Consider the following 18,085-nt stretch of genomic DNA (forward strand, 5'->3'; position numbering starts at 1 on the left):
AGGGAGGTATAGGAGGTTTTCTTTACCATTCCCCCCTTTCTATTAAAATTCCTTACACAGTCTTCCATGCTGTGCTGCACCAACTTTGCAGTGGTAAGGAGGGGATTTAAATTAATCTGAGACAAAGAGGGTAAGGCCCCTTCTACACTGTCATATAATCTACTTTCCCAATTATCTGATTTGAACTGGATTATAGGGCAGTGTAGACTCATATAATCCAGTTCAAAGCAGATAATCTGGGATCAGAAACTGGAGTGTATGCCAGTGTAGATCCATCCTTAGTTTTCACTGTCCGTGGAATTCTGGATCCAACCCAAACCATTTTAATTCCTGTCATGAACATATGAACACCCAGGGAAGTATAAACATGGGTGATTTTGAAGAAGTGACTGATCCAATATATGGAGTAGCTGTTTGTTGGAGTAGGGATTAAGGAACTAATAACTAGCATAAACAGCTATTTGAGCTGTTGCATCTATTACAGATTGGGGTGGTATTTTCCTTCAAGCATGATCCCCGATAACTCCAGAAAATGAGAAAAATTACAAAAATTACAAGAAAGGAGATTCTATCTGAACATGAGGAAGAACTTCCTGTGAGAGCCGTTCAGCAGTGGAACTCTCTGCCCTGGAGTGTGGTGGAGGCTCCTTCTTTGGTAGCTTTTAAACAGAGGGTGGATGGCCATCTGTCAGGGGTGATTTGAATGCAATATTCCTGCTTCTTGGCAAGAGGTTGGACTGGATGGCCCATGAGGTCTCTTCCAACTCTTTGATTCTATGATTCTATATATTCCCGAAGCAGACCAAATATTATTTTATAAATCCAAATAAAATCCAATAGAAATAGAGAGCAAAGGCATAAGATTTTGTAAAAACAGAAAGTCAACAAAAAGGGAAACAGGATCTTTTTGCTCCAGCCAGAGAGATTACAACTGGCAAGAACAGAAGAGCTAAAATCAACTTTTCATTTGGAGGCTTAAGATAGCAAGCTCGCGTAAACTCAGGACTACAACAAAAACAGCCTAGAGATTACAATCTTCTGTTTAGAATGGTTTGTAAATGCCGATTTACCCATATATACAGACAGGCTTACAGAAAAGGATGTTTTTGGGTAGTACTATAAATGTTTATCTTTTAGTCATTAGATTACACTATATCAAGGCTCCACAAACTTTTTAAACAGAGGGCCAGGTCATAGTCCTTCAAACTGTTGGAGGGCCAGATTATAATTTGGAAAAAAAACAACCATGAATGAATTCCTATATACACTGCACATATCTTATTTGTGCAAAAAACACTTCAAAACAATACAATAATTAAAATGAAGATCAAATTTAACAAATATAAACTTATTAATATTTCAATGGGGAGTGTGGGACTGCTTTTGGAAGATGAGATAGGATTGCTATTGTTGTGTGCTTTCAGACTTAGGTTGACCCTGAGCAAGGGCCGGGTAAATGACCTTGGAGGGTCATATCTGGCCCCCGGGCCTTAGTTTGAGGACCCCTGCATTATATCAATAAATTTGAAAACATTTCTGTTTCTGTTTTAGGAGTATTATTTCCCGTTTAACTGTGTGCTACTTACTTTGAAAGTAGTTGTTATACTCCAGAAACTTTGTTTTAATGGCGGCTACAAACTATGTTGATGGAGAAAAAGATCTTGGAGTCCTCGTGGACAACAAGTTAAACATGAGCCAACAATGTGATGCGGCGGCAAAAAAAGCCGATGGGATTTTGGCCTGCATAAATAGGAGCATAGTGTCTAGATCTAGGGAAGTCATGCTCCCCATGCTCTATTCTGCCTTGGTTAGACCACACCTGGAATATTGTGTCCAATTCTGGGCACCACAGTTGAAGAGAGATATTGACAAGCTGGAATGTGTCCAGAGGAGGGCGACTAAAATAATCAAGGGTCTGGAGAACAAGCCCTATGAGGAGCGGCTTAAAGAGCTGGGCATATTTAGCCTTCAGAAGAGAAGGCTGAGAGAAGACATGAATAAATATGTGAGAGGAAGTCATAGGGAGGAGAGAATGAACTTATTTTCTGCTGCCCTGGAGGCGAGGACGCGGAACAATGGCTTCAAACTACAAGAAAGGAGATTCTATCTGTACATTAGGAAGAACTTCCTGACTGTGAGAGCCGTTCAGCAATGGAACTCTCTGCCCCGGAGTGTGGTGGGGGCTCCATCTTTGGGAGCTTTTAAGCAGAGGCTGAATGGCCATCTGTCAGGGATGCTTTGAATGCAATTTTCCTGCTTCTTGACAGAGGGTTGGACTTGATGGCCCATGAGGTCTCTTCCACTCTATGATTTTATGACTCTACTAGCCGTTCCCTGCCACGCGTTGCTGTGCCCAGTCTGTGTATATGTGTTTTGTGTGTATATATATTTGTGTATATACATATATATATATGGTTTTGTGCATGTGTTATAATGTATTTTTTATTTTTCGGCTTTTAAAGTGTTATAATGTATTTTTATTATAGTGTATTTTTTTATTTTTTTGTCTTTTAAAAGCTGTGTTTTCTAGTGTTTTTAGGGGTGATGGTCACTCATTGGCCTAATAGGAGCCCCTGGTGGCGCAGTGGGTTAAACCCCTGTGCCAGCAGGACTGAAGACCGACAGGTCGCAGGTTCGAATCTGGGGAGAGGCGGATGAGCTCCCTCTATCAGCTCCAGCTTCTCATGCGGGGACATGAGAGAAGTCTCCCACGAGGATGATAAAAACATCAAATCATCCAGGCGTCCCCTGGGCAACGTCCTTGCAGACGGCCAATTCTGTCACACCAGAAGCGACTTGCAGTTCCTCCTGTCCAGTCGCTCCTGACACAACAAAAAAAAAATTGCCTGATAATTGTGTCTGAATTTGGTGTCAATTTGCCCAGTGGTTTTTGAGTTATGTTAACCCCACAAACGAACATTACATTTTTATTTATATAGATGCTTCTATGACTCTCTGAGATATTCATTGAAACACTACAGCAAAATGTGATGAAGGATGTCCCGCAAAAACAAAGTATTCGCAGTTTAATACACTTCTTCATGAGTTATATAATAGAACCAATTATGAAATGGTATTTATAACCCAGGAACAAAAAATGTGTTACATAGTATTATCCTATCTAGTCCAGGGGTCCTCAAACTACGGCCCGCAGGCCACTTCCGGCCCACCAAGGGCACTTATCCGGCCCGCGGAGGAGGACCCCCCCCCCACACACACACAGTGCCCCTCCCTTGGCTGGCTCACGCTATCCGTCTGGCCCAATGGGCAGCGTGAGCCAGCCAAGGGCAGCTGCTCTGCGTGGCCTACTCGCGCGCAAAGCACCTCACGCGGTGCTTTATGCGTGAGTAGGCTGCGCGGTGCTGCTCCTCCCTTGCCAGGCTCACACTATTCGTCAGGCCCGATGGGTAGCGTGAACCAGCCAGCCAAGGGCAGCTGCTCCGCGCGGCCTACTCATGCGTAAAGCACCTCCCTTGGCACGCTGCCTGTTGGGCCCGATGGGCAGCGGGAGCCAGCCAAGGGTGGTTGCCCCGGCACTCCATGCAGTCATGCCGGCCACATGACCTTGGAGGTGTCTATGGACAATGCCGGCTCTTCGACTTAGAAATGCAGATGAGCACCACACCCCAGAGTCAGACACGACTGGACTTCATGTCAGAAGAAAACCTTTAACTAGGAAAATTGTGAAAGATCCAGGGTGGGAGAAAGAACTCTTGTCTGTTGGAGGTAGGTATGAATGTTTCAATTGGCCACCTTGATTACCATTTCATAGCCTGACAGTTTTTAGGGAGAATCCTTTGTTGAGAGTTGATTAGCTGGCCCTGATTGTTTCTTCTCTGGAGTTCCCCAGTGTTTGAGTGTTGTTCTTTATTTACAGTTATAATTTTAGAGATTTTTAATACTGGTAGCCAGATTTTGTTCAGAGTAGAAATAGGAAGATTTCCCATTCTCTGCTCCTGGAATTTCTGCCTAAAGAGGGCTAGAAAGAACCCCCTCTAAGGGACCTTCCACACAGCAAAATAAAATATGTGCAATGTGCATAGGAATTTTTTAATTGATTTTTTTAAAAAAACTATAGTCCGGCCCTCCAACGGTCCGAGGGACAGTGAAAGTTTGAGGACCCCTGGTCTAGTCCATTCACAATCTTGTATTTGTCCTCTAGTTTAATTCTCGTTTTGCAAACACTAGGAGCTTTTTAAACCCAAGCATTTAAAAAAAATTTCTCCAAGCATTTTTCCCTTAAAAGGCCAGATACTTCATCTGATCCTTCCTAACTGATGCAAATACTCAATTTCTCCTATCCTGACTGACAACAGGAGGCGAAGACCATTTATACAAGAAGAAACCATAAAAATTCCACACAAATCCCCTTCAGTTTGCTGATAGACAGACAATTGCATAAATCTTTTCCCCCCTTCACAACATAGAAAAACACATGGCTTGCACCAGAAATCATAGAATCATAGAATCAAAGAGTTGGAAGAGACCTCATGGGCCATCCAGTCCAACCCCCTGCCAAGAAGCAGGAATTTTGCATTCAAATCACCCCTGACAGATGGCCATCCAGCCTCTGCTTAAAAGCTTCCAAAGAAGGAGCCTCCACCACACTCCGTACTTTTAATTTCAGCATCTTTTCTTAATAAACTCTTTCCAACCCCAGAATGTCAGGACACTGAAAGGCCCCTTCTACAATGTCATATAAAACTCAGATGATCTGCTTTGAACTGGGTTATATGTCAGTGTAGAGTCATATAATCCAGTTCAGAGCAGATCATGGGGGCCGAAAACAGGAGCCTTTGCTCACAGACAAACTGGAGCCTTGCTGGGTACTCACCAGTGCTTTGGCATTAGGGTTGGTTTTCTTGTCCAATAAGACCTTTGCAACTTTGTAGTGGCCACAGTGGGCGGCAACGTGCAGTGCTGTCAGATAGTCATTGGTGACGTCGTCCACAGGCACATTGTGCTCGATCAGGAGCTGAACACAGTTGAGGTGGTCCCCCTGCGTCGCCATGTGCAGTGGAGATAAACCATTCTAGGAGGAAAAACAGAAAGGGCGTTGAGGAGCCAGATAAGGCACTTGCTTGGAAACCAAGGCCCCACCACACAGGGAAGAGTTGACACTGCCTTGCCATGCAAGCTTTTGTGATTCAGAGAGGCAACATTAACAAGGAAACACTTTAACCAAAGTCTTTCATTTAGGTGTTATTCACACCTTACTCAGACAGCCCTGTGAAAGTAGCCTGAGGGAAACTGGGTTGTTGTAGGTTTTTTCGGGCTATATGGCAATGTTCTAGAGGCATTCTCTCCTGACGTTTCGCCTGCATCTATGGCAAGCATCCTCAGAGATAATGAGAATCATAGAATCAAAGAGTTGGAAGTGACCTCATGGGCCATCCAGTCCAACCCCCTGCCAAAAAGCAGGAATATTGCATTGAAATCACCCCTGACAGATGGCCATCCAGCCTCTGTTTAAAAGCTTCCAAAGAAGGATCCTCCACCACACTCCCGGGCAGAGAGTTCCACTGCTGAATGGCTCTCATAGTCAGGAAGTTCTTCCTAATGTTCAGATGGAATCTCCTCTCCTGTAGTTTGAAGCCATTGTTCCGTGTCCTAGTCTCTAGGGCAGCAGAAAACAAGCTTGCTCCCTCCTCTCTGTGGCTTCCTCTCACATATTTATACATGGCTATCATATCTCCTCTCAGCCTTCTCTTCTGAAGGCTAAACATGCCCAGCTCCTTAAGCTGCTCCTCATAGGGCTTGTTCTCCAGACCCTTGATAATTTTAGTCGCCCTCCTCTGGACACATTCCAGCTTGTCAATATCTCTCTTGAATTGTGGTGCCCAGAATTGGACACAATATTCCAGATGTGGTCTAACCAAAGCGGAAGAGAGGGGTAGCATGACTTCCCTAGATCTAGACACTATGCTCCTATCGATGCAGGCTAAAATCCCATTGGCTTTTTTTGCTGCCACATTACATTGTTGGCTCATGTTTAACTTGTTGTCCACGAGGACTCCAGGATCTTTTTCACACATACTGCTCTCAAGCAGGGCATCATCCCCCATTCTGTAGCTTTGCATTTTGTTTTTTCTACCCAAGTGGAATATCTTGCATTTGTCCCTGAGGTCTGTTTGGAACTAGGAAAATGGGTTTATATATCTGTGGAATTACCAGGGTGAGACAAAGAACTCTTGTCTCTTGGAGCTAGGTGTGAATGTTTCAACTGACCACCTTGATATGTATTTGATGGCCTGGCTATTGTTTGGTGTGGCTTGTTAGTGCCTGGGGCAATCTTTTGTTGAGAGGTGGTTAGATGTCCCTGATTGTTTCCTCTCTGAAGTTTTGCTGTTGTAATTTTAGAGTTTTTAAATAGTTTTTTTAACCTGAGGGAAAGTCAGTTAAAAATGAGGTGGAGAAGGAGAGGAAGAAGAAAAAGAAAGAGGAGGAAGAGGGAGAAGGGGGTTGTTACTATTGACATAGGAAGAATTATTTGATTATTTACCTAGGAAGTCTAAGGGCCCTTCTACACTGTCATATCATCCACTGTCATATCATCAATCTAGGCAGATAATCCACATTAGAATCAGAGAATCGTAGAGTTGGAAGAGACCTCATGGGCCATCCAGTCCAACCCCTGCCAAGAAGCAGGAATATAGCATTCAAAGCACCCCCGACTGATGGCCATCCAGCCTCTGTTTAAAAGCTCCCAACACATGTAGACCGTGAAGCAACTAAGTCATTAAAAAATATCTGTAGGCTTGATTTTCAGTTTCTCTGAACTTGCCATCCTAAAACTACAATACTGCATTTGCATTCAGTGACATATGTTCTGCTCATGAAACAGATTCCAAAACTATGGGAATATCTTTGTCAGAATGCTAAATTTCTGTTGCTGGCTTAATAAATATGTGAGCACAATACAGTTATATGCATGTATTTTATTCTATCGTTCCAATTATATTAGCTATTACGAATCAGATTAATGAAATGCTAAGTCTAAACTCCACAGGCCACTAAAGAAGAAAGAGTTTTTATTACACTTATGGTGCCCCCATGTGACCACTGTTGGCATAAATTATACAATGATCATAATTTATGCCAACTATGATCTAGTAGAGCTAATAATTAAATAGGTAAAGCTGCCAATATCCAGACTGCATCCTATTTGCAAATAAAGATGTACTTTCACTGTGAGGATGCCCATGGTTGAATCTCTGAATCTCTGATGGCCCAAGTAGTCTCTTCCAACGCCAGTATTCTATGAACAGGAGAAGCCATGGCACCCCAATTGTTTCTGGACATCGACACCTAAAATTGCTTACATTGGGATGTTGGAAGCCATCATTCCCCAAAGAGATACTCCCAAGCTCTGGAAGCAGTAATACCAATATTTTAGTTACCAAGAGTCCTGGCTAAACCGGCCTGTGGTGAGGGATTATGGGAACACTAGTTTATTAACATCTGGGAGTCCCCAGGTTTCCTATCTCTGCCCTAGTTGATACAACTTAGGTCCCTTCTACATTGTCCTTATGTCCCCAGATCTGATCCCAGGTTGTCTGTTTTGAAATGGATTATATGAGTTTTCACTGCCATATAAACTGGGATAAGCAGATAATCTGACATCAGATCCTGGAATATAAGGACAGTGTAGAGGGAGCCTTGCATAGACTTAGAACACGACAAAGCTTTGGTGCAGGAAACCCTTTCCCCTCCTCCAAAGTTGTGTTGCGTCCTGACTGATGCAGATCCAGGAAGGGAAGAGCTTGCTGCAAGGGTAAGGAGGATTTGCTGCCATTTCGGAAACTGAGGTGCAAGGAGGATAGGAAGGCACTGCTATCACATCTGCCTTGGCTGCCTGAGCATAGGATGGCTGTGGGGATGCCCTCTGGGATTGTGCATGGCGATCCGATATGGCAATCATAGAATCATAGAATCAAAGAGTTGGAAGAGACCTCATGGGCCATCCAGTCCAACCTGCTGCCAAGAAGCAGGAAAATTGCATTCAAATCACCCCTGACAGATGGCCAGCCAGCCTCTGTTTAAAAGCTTCCAAAAAAGGAGCCTCCACCACACTCTGGGGCAGAGAGTTCCACTGCTGAACGGCTCTCACAGTCAGGAAGTTCTTCCTCATGTTCAGATGGATTCTCCTCTCTTGTAGTTTGAAGCCATTGTTTTGTGTCCTAGTCTCCAAGGAAGCAGAAAACTTTATGTGTGTGTTTAATATTTTATCCCAGAATGTCTCTTTCGCTTTGAAGCCTATTGCTTTATCAATTTTAAAGTTTTCTTTTATTTGATGGTACTGAAACCATGAGATGGATTTTGATGTAAGTTCTTCTTGTGATTTAAGTGTTACTTCTTGGTTTTTGATCTTGACCAGTTGTCTGTAAGTCAGCCATTTCTCTCTGGGTAGTTCTCTTTTATGATAGGCCTCGTTGAGGGAGAACCACATTGGTGTCTTTTGGTGAAATCTGTCTTTATACTTGTTCCATGTCTGTATGAGTGCTGCTCGTATCGGGTGGTTTCTGAAGTTTTTTCTTTTTTTTCCTTCCCTCTCCAGAGATAAGCATGCCAGTCCTGAGCAATATTGGATGAAATTGGATGAAAGTTTTGAGAGTGACTTGGACCACCAGAAGATCCAACTAGTCCATACTTCAGGAAATAAAGCCCAACTGCTCATTGCAGGGAAGGATAGTAGAGGCCAAGATGAAGTACTTTGGCCACATCATGAGAAGAAAGGAAAGCTTAGAGAAGCTTAAATATGTGAGAGGAAGCCACAGGGAGGAGGGAGCAAGCTTGTTTTCTGCTTCCTTGGAGACTAGGACGCGGAACAATGGCTTCAAACTACAAGAAAGGAGATTCCATCTGAACACGAGGAAGAACTTCCTGACTGTGAGAGCCGTTCAGCAGTGGAACTCTCTGCCCCAGAGTGTGGTGGAGGCTCCTTCTTTGGAAGCTTTTAAACAGAGGCTGGATGGCCATCTGTCAGGGGTGATTTGAATGCAATATTCCTGCTTCTTGGTAGGGGGTTGGACTGGATGGTCCATGAGGTCTCTTCCAACTCTTTGATTCTATGATTCTAAGACAATGATGCTGGGGAAAATGGAAGGAAAAAGGAAGAGGGGCCGACCAAGGGCAAGATGGATGGATGGCATCCTTGAAGTGACTGGATTGACCTTGAAGGAGCTGGGGGTGGTGACGGCCGATGGGGAGCTCTGGCATGGGCTGGTCCATGAGGTCACGAAGAGTCAGAAGCAACTGAACGAATGAACAACAACAACATTCCTCCAAAACATTCTACCTACCTATCTGAAAAATCAAACCTGTTTCATAAGTTTAGTTCTATTTTTTAAAAGAAAAACCACAACAGAATTATGAAACCAAAAGAATCCGTTTTTTTTACTCAGAAAACCAAGGATGTCAGTTTTGCTTCAGTTCCATCCCCACCCTATTTTTAAGATGATGGATAATTGCAGTCACTCTGTGCCATGCAAATGGGTTCATTAATGTCATTTACAAGTCCTCCAGTCTCTTCTTTAAAGCACCTGGTCAAAATTAACATATCAGAAAAAAAGGCAGAGAAGAGAGACTCCAAATACAGAACTCCTCGCATTCATCTTTAATGTGAAACAGCTATTCCTCTGAAGGAGGAAAGGTACATGTATATTACAGTAGAAGAGTTGCTTTGCTGAACGGTTACATAAGCCTTTTTCTAGGCCAGCATCCTGCCATGACCGTTGTACAAAAATGGGACTTTCAAATTCAGGAGCGTTGGATCATTTTTCAAGGATTTGGAAGGAAAGCTGTTGATTTAATTCTTGAAAGAGCTACTTCTAAACTTTGAAGGATATCCCCAAAAAGGGAGAAAGTATAATACCTTTCAATTTAGTATTTCCCAAGTAAGTGACTAACAATGGTAAAAATAATAATAATAGGAATTCACTTGTGCCATAAAGTAATGATGAAATTTCCCAGTAGAATAACATAAAGTGTCACATAACAAAGTCATGAATGCAACAAGCAAACACATTTGATAGGAGAAGAGCAGGGTATAAATAAAGGAAATAATAATAATAATAATAATAATAATAATAATAATCTCTGTGCCTCTACTGCAGAGATAAGTAGAGTTACGTGTTGGACTACAGCTGACAGACTCCCCAGAAAGCTTCCTCATTGCCCATACTAGCTGGGGGATACTTGCTGGAGGTTTAGCACAGATGGTAAATCATCAGTAGCTATAAGATCTATCAACCAAAAGGTTGCAAGTTCAAAGCCCCGGATCAGTGTGCGTTGCCAACCATCAGCCCTGCTCAATGTTTATCTAAGCAGTTCGAAAACAACTTTAGCTGTAATTTGACAAATTAGTTACCGCTAAAAGCGGAGGAGGTGTTTCACAATGCCATATAGAAAAACGAAGATCAGAAAATGCTAAAATGAGGAAGTCCTGATGGCTCTTCATCATAGAGCATCCTCTATGATGAAGTGACAGCACCCCTTGTGGACTCGAGCCCAACCGTCCATGGCATCAAAACACCTCTTTCTGTGCTGTCTGTCTGTGTACTGCCTATACAAAAGGCATTGAATGTTTGCCTTGTATGTGTACTTGTGATCCGCCCTGAGTCTCCTTCAGAGTGAGAAGGGTGGAATATAAATAAAGTGTTGTTGTTGTTATTATTATCATTTTGTGCTGTAATCCAACAAAATAGCAGTTTGCCTATGTGTGGCCCTACTTGCATCAAGGCCTAAAGGACTTAGATTTCAAGTGAAGCAGACAGAGAAAATGCTCAGTAAATTAGGAAGTGCAGAAGGCCACACTTGCAGTTGCCTAATTCCAATAAATTGTCTTTTGGTGCAATTTATCCAGCACAACAATTAAAACTATATGCATAGAGTTTTCACAATGTACTGTCCCAAAATTTAATGACCAAAAATATTGTTTCAAAAATCTAAAACTACTTCTTAAGCCACTTAAGAACACTTTTAATGTTAGCTGCTTTGATATCTCCTTATGGGAAGAAGAAGCGGGACATAAATAAACAGGAGGAGATGCTGACGACGATGATGATGATGATGAAGAAGCAGAAGAAGAAGAGAGGAGGAGGAGGAAGCATATCCTCTGTACAGTACAAGAAAGATATTGACAAGCTGGAATGTGTCCAGAGGAGGGCGACTAAAATGATCAAGGATCTGGAGAACAAGCCCTATGAGGAGCGGCTTAAGGAGCTGGGCATGTTTAGCCTGAAGAAGAGAAGGCTGAGAGGGGATATGATAGCCATGTATAAATATGTGAGAGGAAGCCACAGGGAGGAGGGAGCAAGCTTGTTTTCTGCTTCCCTGGAGACTAGGACGCGGAACAATGGCTTCAAACTACAAGAGAGGAGATTCCATCTGAACATGAGGAAGAACTTCCTGACTGTGAGAGCCGTTCAGCAGTGGAACTCTCTGCCCCGGAGTGTGGTGGAGGCTCCTTCTTTGGAAGCTTTTAAATAGAGGCTGGATGGCCATCTGTCAGGGGTGATTTGAATGCAATATTCCTGCTTCTTGGCAGGGGGTTGGACTGGATGGCCCATGAGGTCTCTTCCAACTCTTTGACTCTATGATTCTAGGTGCTTGCTTCAGGTTCTGAAGACCTAGGGCCCTTCCAGATAGGCCCTATATCCCAGAATCTCATCCCTGGTTTTCTGCATTAAACTGGATTATATGATTTCCCACTGCCAGATAATCGGACATAAACAGAAAACCTGGGATCAGATCCTGGGATACAGGGCCTGTCTGGAAGGGGCCCTAGACACCCATGATTTGTGCAATGAATTAAAAAAGGAAAATGAGAATAGGCAGTATACAAATAGTTCAGAGACTTGAATCGCTTTGAGTTCCCTTCGGGGTGATAAAGCAAGGTATAACAACAACAACAACAACAACAACAACAACAAACAACAACAGAAAGAAGAATAAATGAAGCACTGTGGTCTGCAGGTGCACACAAACAACTTCCTATTCCCTGCTCTTTTAAAACATATACACCATTAAATGAAGCCAAAATCTTCAAACCCGTAAACCCTGTTTGACAAGATTATACTGTGGGAAAGCGGATAAATCTTAAGGCAATTATAATTTTGTATCCAGAAAGGAAACATACAAACAGGGCTAGAGTTGAAAGTGGGGGAAAGACATGTCTCATCATGAGAAACCTGATTATTACATGGCACAGAGAAAGGAGAGTGAACCCGGGAAGGAGTTCCAAGTTTATTGAAAATGTTGCACAGTTGAGACAGAAGAGAAAGAAAGAGGAGAGAATAACGTAGCTCTCCATGAGTATATGTTTATCATGCCTTCTTCTCAGCTCTATAGTCAAGTCCCTCTCGCTGCTCAGTTTTTATTATGTGGTAAATGTATGTGATGTGATTTATTTAAGTTCTAACTTTTTGGTTATTTTTTGGCTAGTTATTATAAGTTTATACTGATGTTGTTTTATTTACTGAGTTGATTGATTTGTTGTTTGTCTGATTTATTATGGAATTGAATGGTTTGCCACTTTTGTTGGAAACCACCCTCAGTTTCCTCGGGGAGATAGGGCAGGTTACAAATAAAATTTTATTATTATTATATACTAGCCGTCCCCTGCCACACGTTGCTGTGGCCCAGTCTGGTGATCTCGAAAATAAAATAATGAGAACATGTTGGTTTTAATATATGTAATATATATTTAATATATGTAATGCCTTTACATCCTTGAAGTGACTGGACTGACCTTGAAGGAGCTGGGGGTGGTGACAGCCGACAGGGAGCTCTGGCGTGGGCTGGTCCATGAGGTCACGAAGAGTCGGAGACGACTGAACGAATGAACAACAACAACGCCTTTATGCTTGTGGGTAAACATTATTTCTTGTTGTTTCTTTGTCAGTCTTGAAGTAGAGATTGTCTAGTTTGCCTACTCTGGAACATTCAACATAGAATTGGCCTTCTCCCTTTCAAATCTATGATACTATATCTCTCTTCTCTGTGAATAATATCTATCTATATGTATGGCTGAATGGCTCTTTTGTCAGGAGGACTTTGATTCCATTTTCTTGCCCTGGTGAAGGAAGTTGGATTGGATGGCCTTAAGTATTTTCTATTGGTCATAGGGGTTCTGTGTGGGAAGTTTGCCCCAATTCTGTTGCTGGTGGGGTTCAGAATGCTCTCTGATTGTAGGTAAACTATAAATCCCAGTAACTACAAATCCCAAATGTCAAGGGCTATTTCCCCCAAACTCCATCTGTGTTCATATTTGGGCATATGGAATATTTGTGCCAAATTTGGTCCAGATCTATCATTGTTTGAGTCCACAGTGCTCTTTGGATGTAGGTGAACTACAACTCCCAAACTCAAGGTCAATGCTCACCAATCCCTTCTAGTGTTTTGTGTTGGTCATGGGAGTCCTGTATGCCACGTTTGGTTCAATGCCATGATTGGTAGAGTTCAGAATGCTCTTTGATTGTAGGTGAAGTATAAATCCCAGCAACTACAACTCCCAAATGACAAAATCAGTTTTTTTAGTGAAGGACATACATTGGGTTGTTAGGTGTCTTGTGTCCAAATTTGGTGTCAATTCGTCCAGTGGTTTTTGAGTTCTGTTAACCCCACTAACGAACATTACATTTTTATTTATATAGATGAAGTCTATGTCAGACCCCATCTACACTGCCAGAGAAAATCCAGATTATCAAATAAATAAATTATTATTAAATTTTATTATTAAATAAATAATTTTATTATTAAATAAATAATTTTATTATTAAATAAATAAATAAATTATCAGCTTTGAACCGGATTATATGGCAGTGTGGACTCAGATAGTCCAATTCAAAGCAGATAATGGGGATTGTCTGCTTTGATGATCTGGATTATATGGCCATGTAGATCCAGCCTGTGACTCTAGAGACAAGAAGTTGAATCCCTGTTCAGCCACATACCCACTGGCTAAACTTGGGCAAGTCACACTTTCTCAGCCTCAGAGGAAGGCGTCAAGCACTTTCTGAACAAATCAGATCAAGGAAATCTTGGTTTAGTTTGAAGGCACGGAACAACACAAACTTTTTCACTCAATGACAGAGTCTGAAGATAATATCTCCTGGAATTCCTAGGCTAGCACAAGAGCTCTAGAATATTTTGGGCAATGTATTTCCAAAACAAAACAAAACAACAACAAACAAAACTTTTCTAAGTTTTGCTAATGTTTGAGCAGAGATATTGGCATGCCCACCCCCCACCCACAAAAATAATCTTCCTCGTTACAACCCAAATTTCACATTACCTTTGTTTTGGAAAGAATAGGAGCTCCTCGGTCAAGCAGCATACGCACAACTTGTTCATGGCCACTTCGTGCCCCACAGTGGAGAGGCGTCAGACCATCCTATGGAATATGAAAAGCACAACTGATCATTTTGATGGCTAAAGTAATAAAATACTGTTACCATACTGAAATTATAGTTTATGTTCTCTCTTCCACTTTTATGGAGGTTCTGCTTTCCAACAAAAGCAGAAAATACCATCAATATCTCAAGGGAGAGGAGATAAGGCGCTGCAGCAGTTTCACTTACCCTGCAGACCTCGTCTTCTTTTCCAATACAAGCTCATAAATAATCAAAACTGTGAGTGTGAAAGTCATAAAAGTTCAGGGATGATGATACAGTGTTCTTTCCCAGGCCCCTTCTACACTGCCATCTAATCCAGATTATCAAAGCAGATAATTCACATTATCTGCTTTGAACTGGATTATGTGAGTCTACACTGACATATAATCCAGTTCAAATCAGATAATCTGGAATAAAATAATAAATAACCTTGACTCGAGTATAAGCCGAGGGGAGCTTTTTCAGCCTAAAAAAGGGGCTGAAAAACTAGGCTTATACTCGAGTATATACAGTATTTACCATAAACTGCTTCATTTCCATGTCTCCAAGATGGCATAGAAAAGGAAACAAGACATTGAACATGATGTGAAAATTAACTAGTTTAAATACTGATGGCAAGGAAGGAGATGGAGGTTAAGAAGTGAAATCTGCACATTCCTAAAAATTACACTGTTTCTGAAATAAGGGCTTTCCAGTAGGTTTGTTTTCTGGGCGCATATAACGCAGGAGTACATGAAGCATAAAATATATTACTGGCATTACGGCGCATCAATCCACTGATACAACAGTTCTGCAAAAGCTCAGGGAAACCATCCCGAGATGATTATGACTACTGGCAGATTAAGGGCTTCCTAAGTGTACGCTGACAAAGATTAAATGTATCATCTCTTTTATCTAGTCTTCCAAAGGAGCTTTTATGTATATGTAAGGCCAGTAGAAGAGTCATTCTTCAGATGAAGAATTTGAGTAACAATATTTACATAAATACTGTGCCTCCTGCTTGTTTTCTGATAATCCAAAGAATGACAAGCTTTCTTTGGAATGAATACACACACATAATCAAAATTGAGTTGTACATGAATTACAATTATAATACAATGTCATTTATTACCCAAATCCCCAGGCTGGACTAGGCTAAAGCATTTTCTACACTGCCATATACAATCCAAATTATCTGGTTTGAACTGGGACTGGGACTGTGGGGCAAATGGCTGGGAGTCATCTGCATTAAGATCACTACTGACCAAAAGGTAATGAGTTCGAAGCCAGAGCTTCTGACCAATTTGTATAGCTTGCTGTCGACCTTTGCAGCCCGAAAGACAAGTTGCATCTATCAAATAGGAAATGTAGGTACCACTTATGTGGGGAGGCTAATTTATGATGCCATAAAAATCTCCAGTAAGCATGCAAAGAATGAGGAAGTATCACAAATCAGTGTCACAAATCGACGATGAAGCAACAGCTCCCCTGGTGGCTAGAATACCTTCATGAAAAAGCTGGAATATTAAATAGCCTCTAAGTGTCTGTCTATATATGTTGTGTGTCTATGGCAGGGGTCCTCAAACTAAGGCCCGCAGGCCAGATGCGGCCCTTCAAGGTCTTTTACCCGGCCCTCGCTCAGGGTCAACCTAAGTCTGAAATGACTTGAAAGCACACAACAACAACAACAACAATGCTATCTCATCAGCCAAAAGAAGGCCTGCACTTCCCATTGAAATACTAATAAGTTTATATTTGCTAAAATTGTTCTTCATTTTAATTATTGTATTGTTTTTAAGTGGTTTTGCACCACAAATAAGATATGTGCAGTGTGCATAGGAATTAATTCATTTTTTTTAAAAAATTATAATCCGGCCCGCCAACAGTTTGAGGGACTGTGACCTGGCCCTCTGTTTAAAAAGTTTGAGTACCCCTGGTCTATGGCATTAAATGTTATCCATGTATATGTACATTGTAATCTGCCCTGAGTCCCCTGCGGGGTGAGAAGGGCGGAATATAAATACTGTAAATAAATAAATAAACTGGAAATTGTTATAAGGGAGACTTTATGTCTATAAGCTCTACTTGCGAGACCCCTTCTACACGGTCTTATATCCCAGGATCAAATCCCAGGATATCTGCTCTGAACTGGATTATATGAGTCTCCACTGCCAGATAATCTGGGATAAACAGATAATCTGAGTTCAGATCCTGGGTTATAGGTCCAGTGTGGATTGAGCCTCAGTGATAGGAGCTTTTCAGGTCTTCCTCTAAAAAGAAAGGGAACAGGGCTTCCTCCCTTACGCCATGCAACAGAACACATTTGAATACAGCTACTATCGGGCTGTTGTAGGCTATATGACCATGTTCTAGAGGCATTCTCTCCTGACGTTTCGCCTGCATCTATGGCAAGCATCCTCAGAGGTAGTGATGTCTGACCTCACTACCTCTGAGGATACTTGCCGACTGACCTCACTACCTCTGAAGATGCTTGCCATAGATGCAGGCGAAACGTCAGGAGAGAATGCCTCTAGAACATGGCCATACAGCCCGAAAAAACCTACAACAACCCTGTGATTCAGGCCGTGAAAGCCTTCAACAATACAGCTACTATCCTCCATACCTATGGTATACACTCCATTCTCAATTGGATTTTCAAACAAATTTAGTCTATGTTTAATTCAGAGATTAATTTCCTAGCTCCCAGACACCAGCAGTGGACATATTCAATTACTATGCTAACTGGAGGTAGGAATGGAATGGAATTTCTGCAATTTGGAGTTCAGAATCCTTTTATAACATGTACTTATTATACACAGTTTTAGTAATCCCCATGCTGTTCTGCAACTTTTAGTAGCCATTGTAGGATAAACTGGGTTAATATATAATAATAATAATAATAATAATAATAATAATAATAATAATAATAATCCTTTATTTATACCCCGCTACCATCTCCCGAAGGACTCGGTGCGGCTTACAAGTTAACTGCGTTAACCCAGTCAGGGCCCTTCCAGACAGGCCCAAAAATGCGAGGCTGTCTGGCTTTTACCAAATTATGCCTCAGGTAAAAGCAAGTTAATTCAGGACAAAGCAGGCAAACCCTGGTTTGTCCCGAATTAATTAGATACCCCATTAGATCCGGACCTTCTTATGTATTTTGTTTTTTTTTTTTGTATTATGTGTTTTACTGTATTGTATTGTATTTTTAAAAGGGCTTGGCCTCATGTTGCCGCCCCAAGTCCCCATCGGGGAGATGGTGGCGGGGTATAAATAAAGATCATTATTACTATTACTATCATCATCATCATCATCATCATCATCACCATCATCATTTAGGCATGGCTTTCTTTTTTGGGGGGGGGGAGGGCAATTTCCATATTTTCTGGTATATAAGACTATTTTTTAACCCAAGAAAATCTTCCCAAAAGTCAGGGGTTGTCTTATACGCGGGAGTAGTCTTATATATGGGAGTAGTCTTATACACAGGAGTCATCTTATACATGGGAGTGGTCTTATAGAGCGGGTGCTGAAACTTCCAATCCGGATTGGAAAATCTGTGGTTGCCACATATGGTGGGGGGAGCTCAAAAATGGCATGGGCTGCGTCCCTGCCATATGCGGCGACTATATGAAAGCATCAAGCGTGACGCTGTACAAGTACGGTAGAAGAAAATCCATTCATCAGGATTAGTGGACTTAATTCGCGGT

General features: G+C 41.8%; 1 protein-coding gene across 3 annotated transcripts in view; it reads right to left on the minus strand.

Annotated features, from left to right (window-relative positions):
- Positions 1–18,085, minus strand: part of ANK3 (ankyrin 3) — a 719,992-nt gene that overhangs the window by 221,276 nt on the left and 480,631 nt on the right. For all 3 annotated transcript variants that reach the window (XM_067465652.1, XM_067465653.1, XM_067465654.1), the window contains 2 exons: positions 14,297–14,395; positions 4,835–5,032 (listed from right to left, as the gene is read on the minus strand). In XM_067465652.1, coding sequence (XP_067321753.1) covers positions 4,835–5,032; positions 14,297–14,395 — 297 coding nt within the window. The remainder of the gene's footprint in view (positions 1–4,834; positions 5,033–14,296; positions 14,396–18,085) is intronic.

Source organism: Anolis sagrei, chromosome 3 (genome assembly GCF_037176765.1).
Source record: "Anolis sagrei isolate rAnoSag1 chromosome 3, rAnoSag1.mat, whole genome shotgun sequence".
Lineage (NCBI taxonomy): Eukaryota > Metazoa > Chordata > Lepidosauria > Squamata > Dactyloidae > Anolis > Anolis sagrei.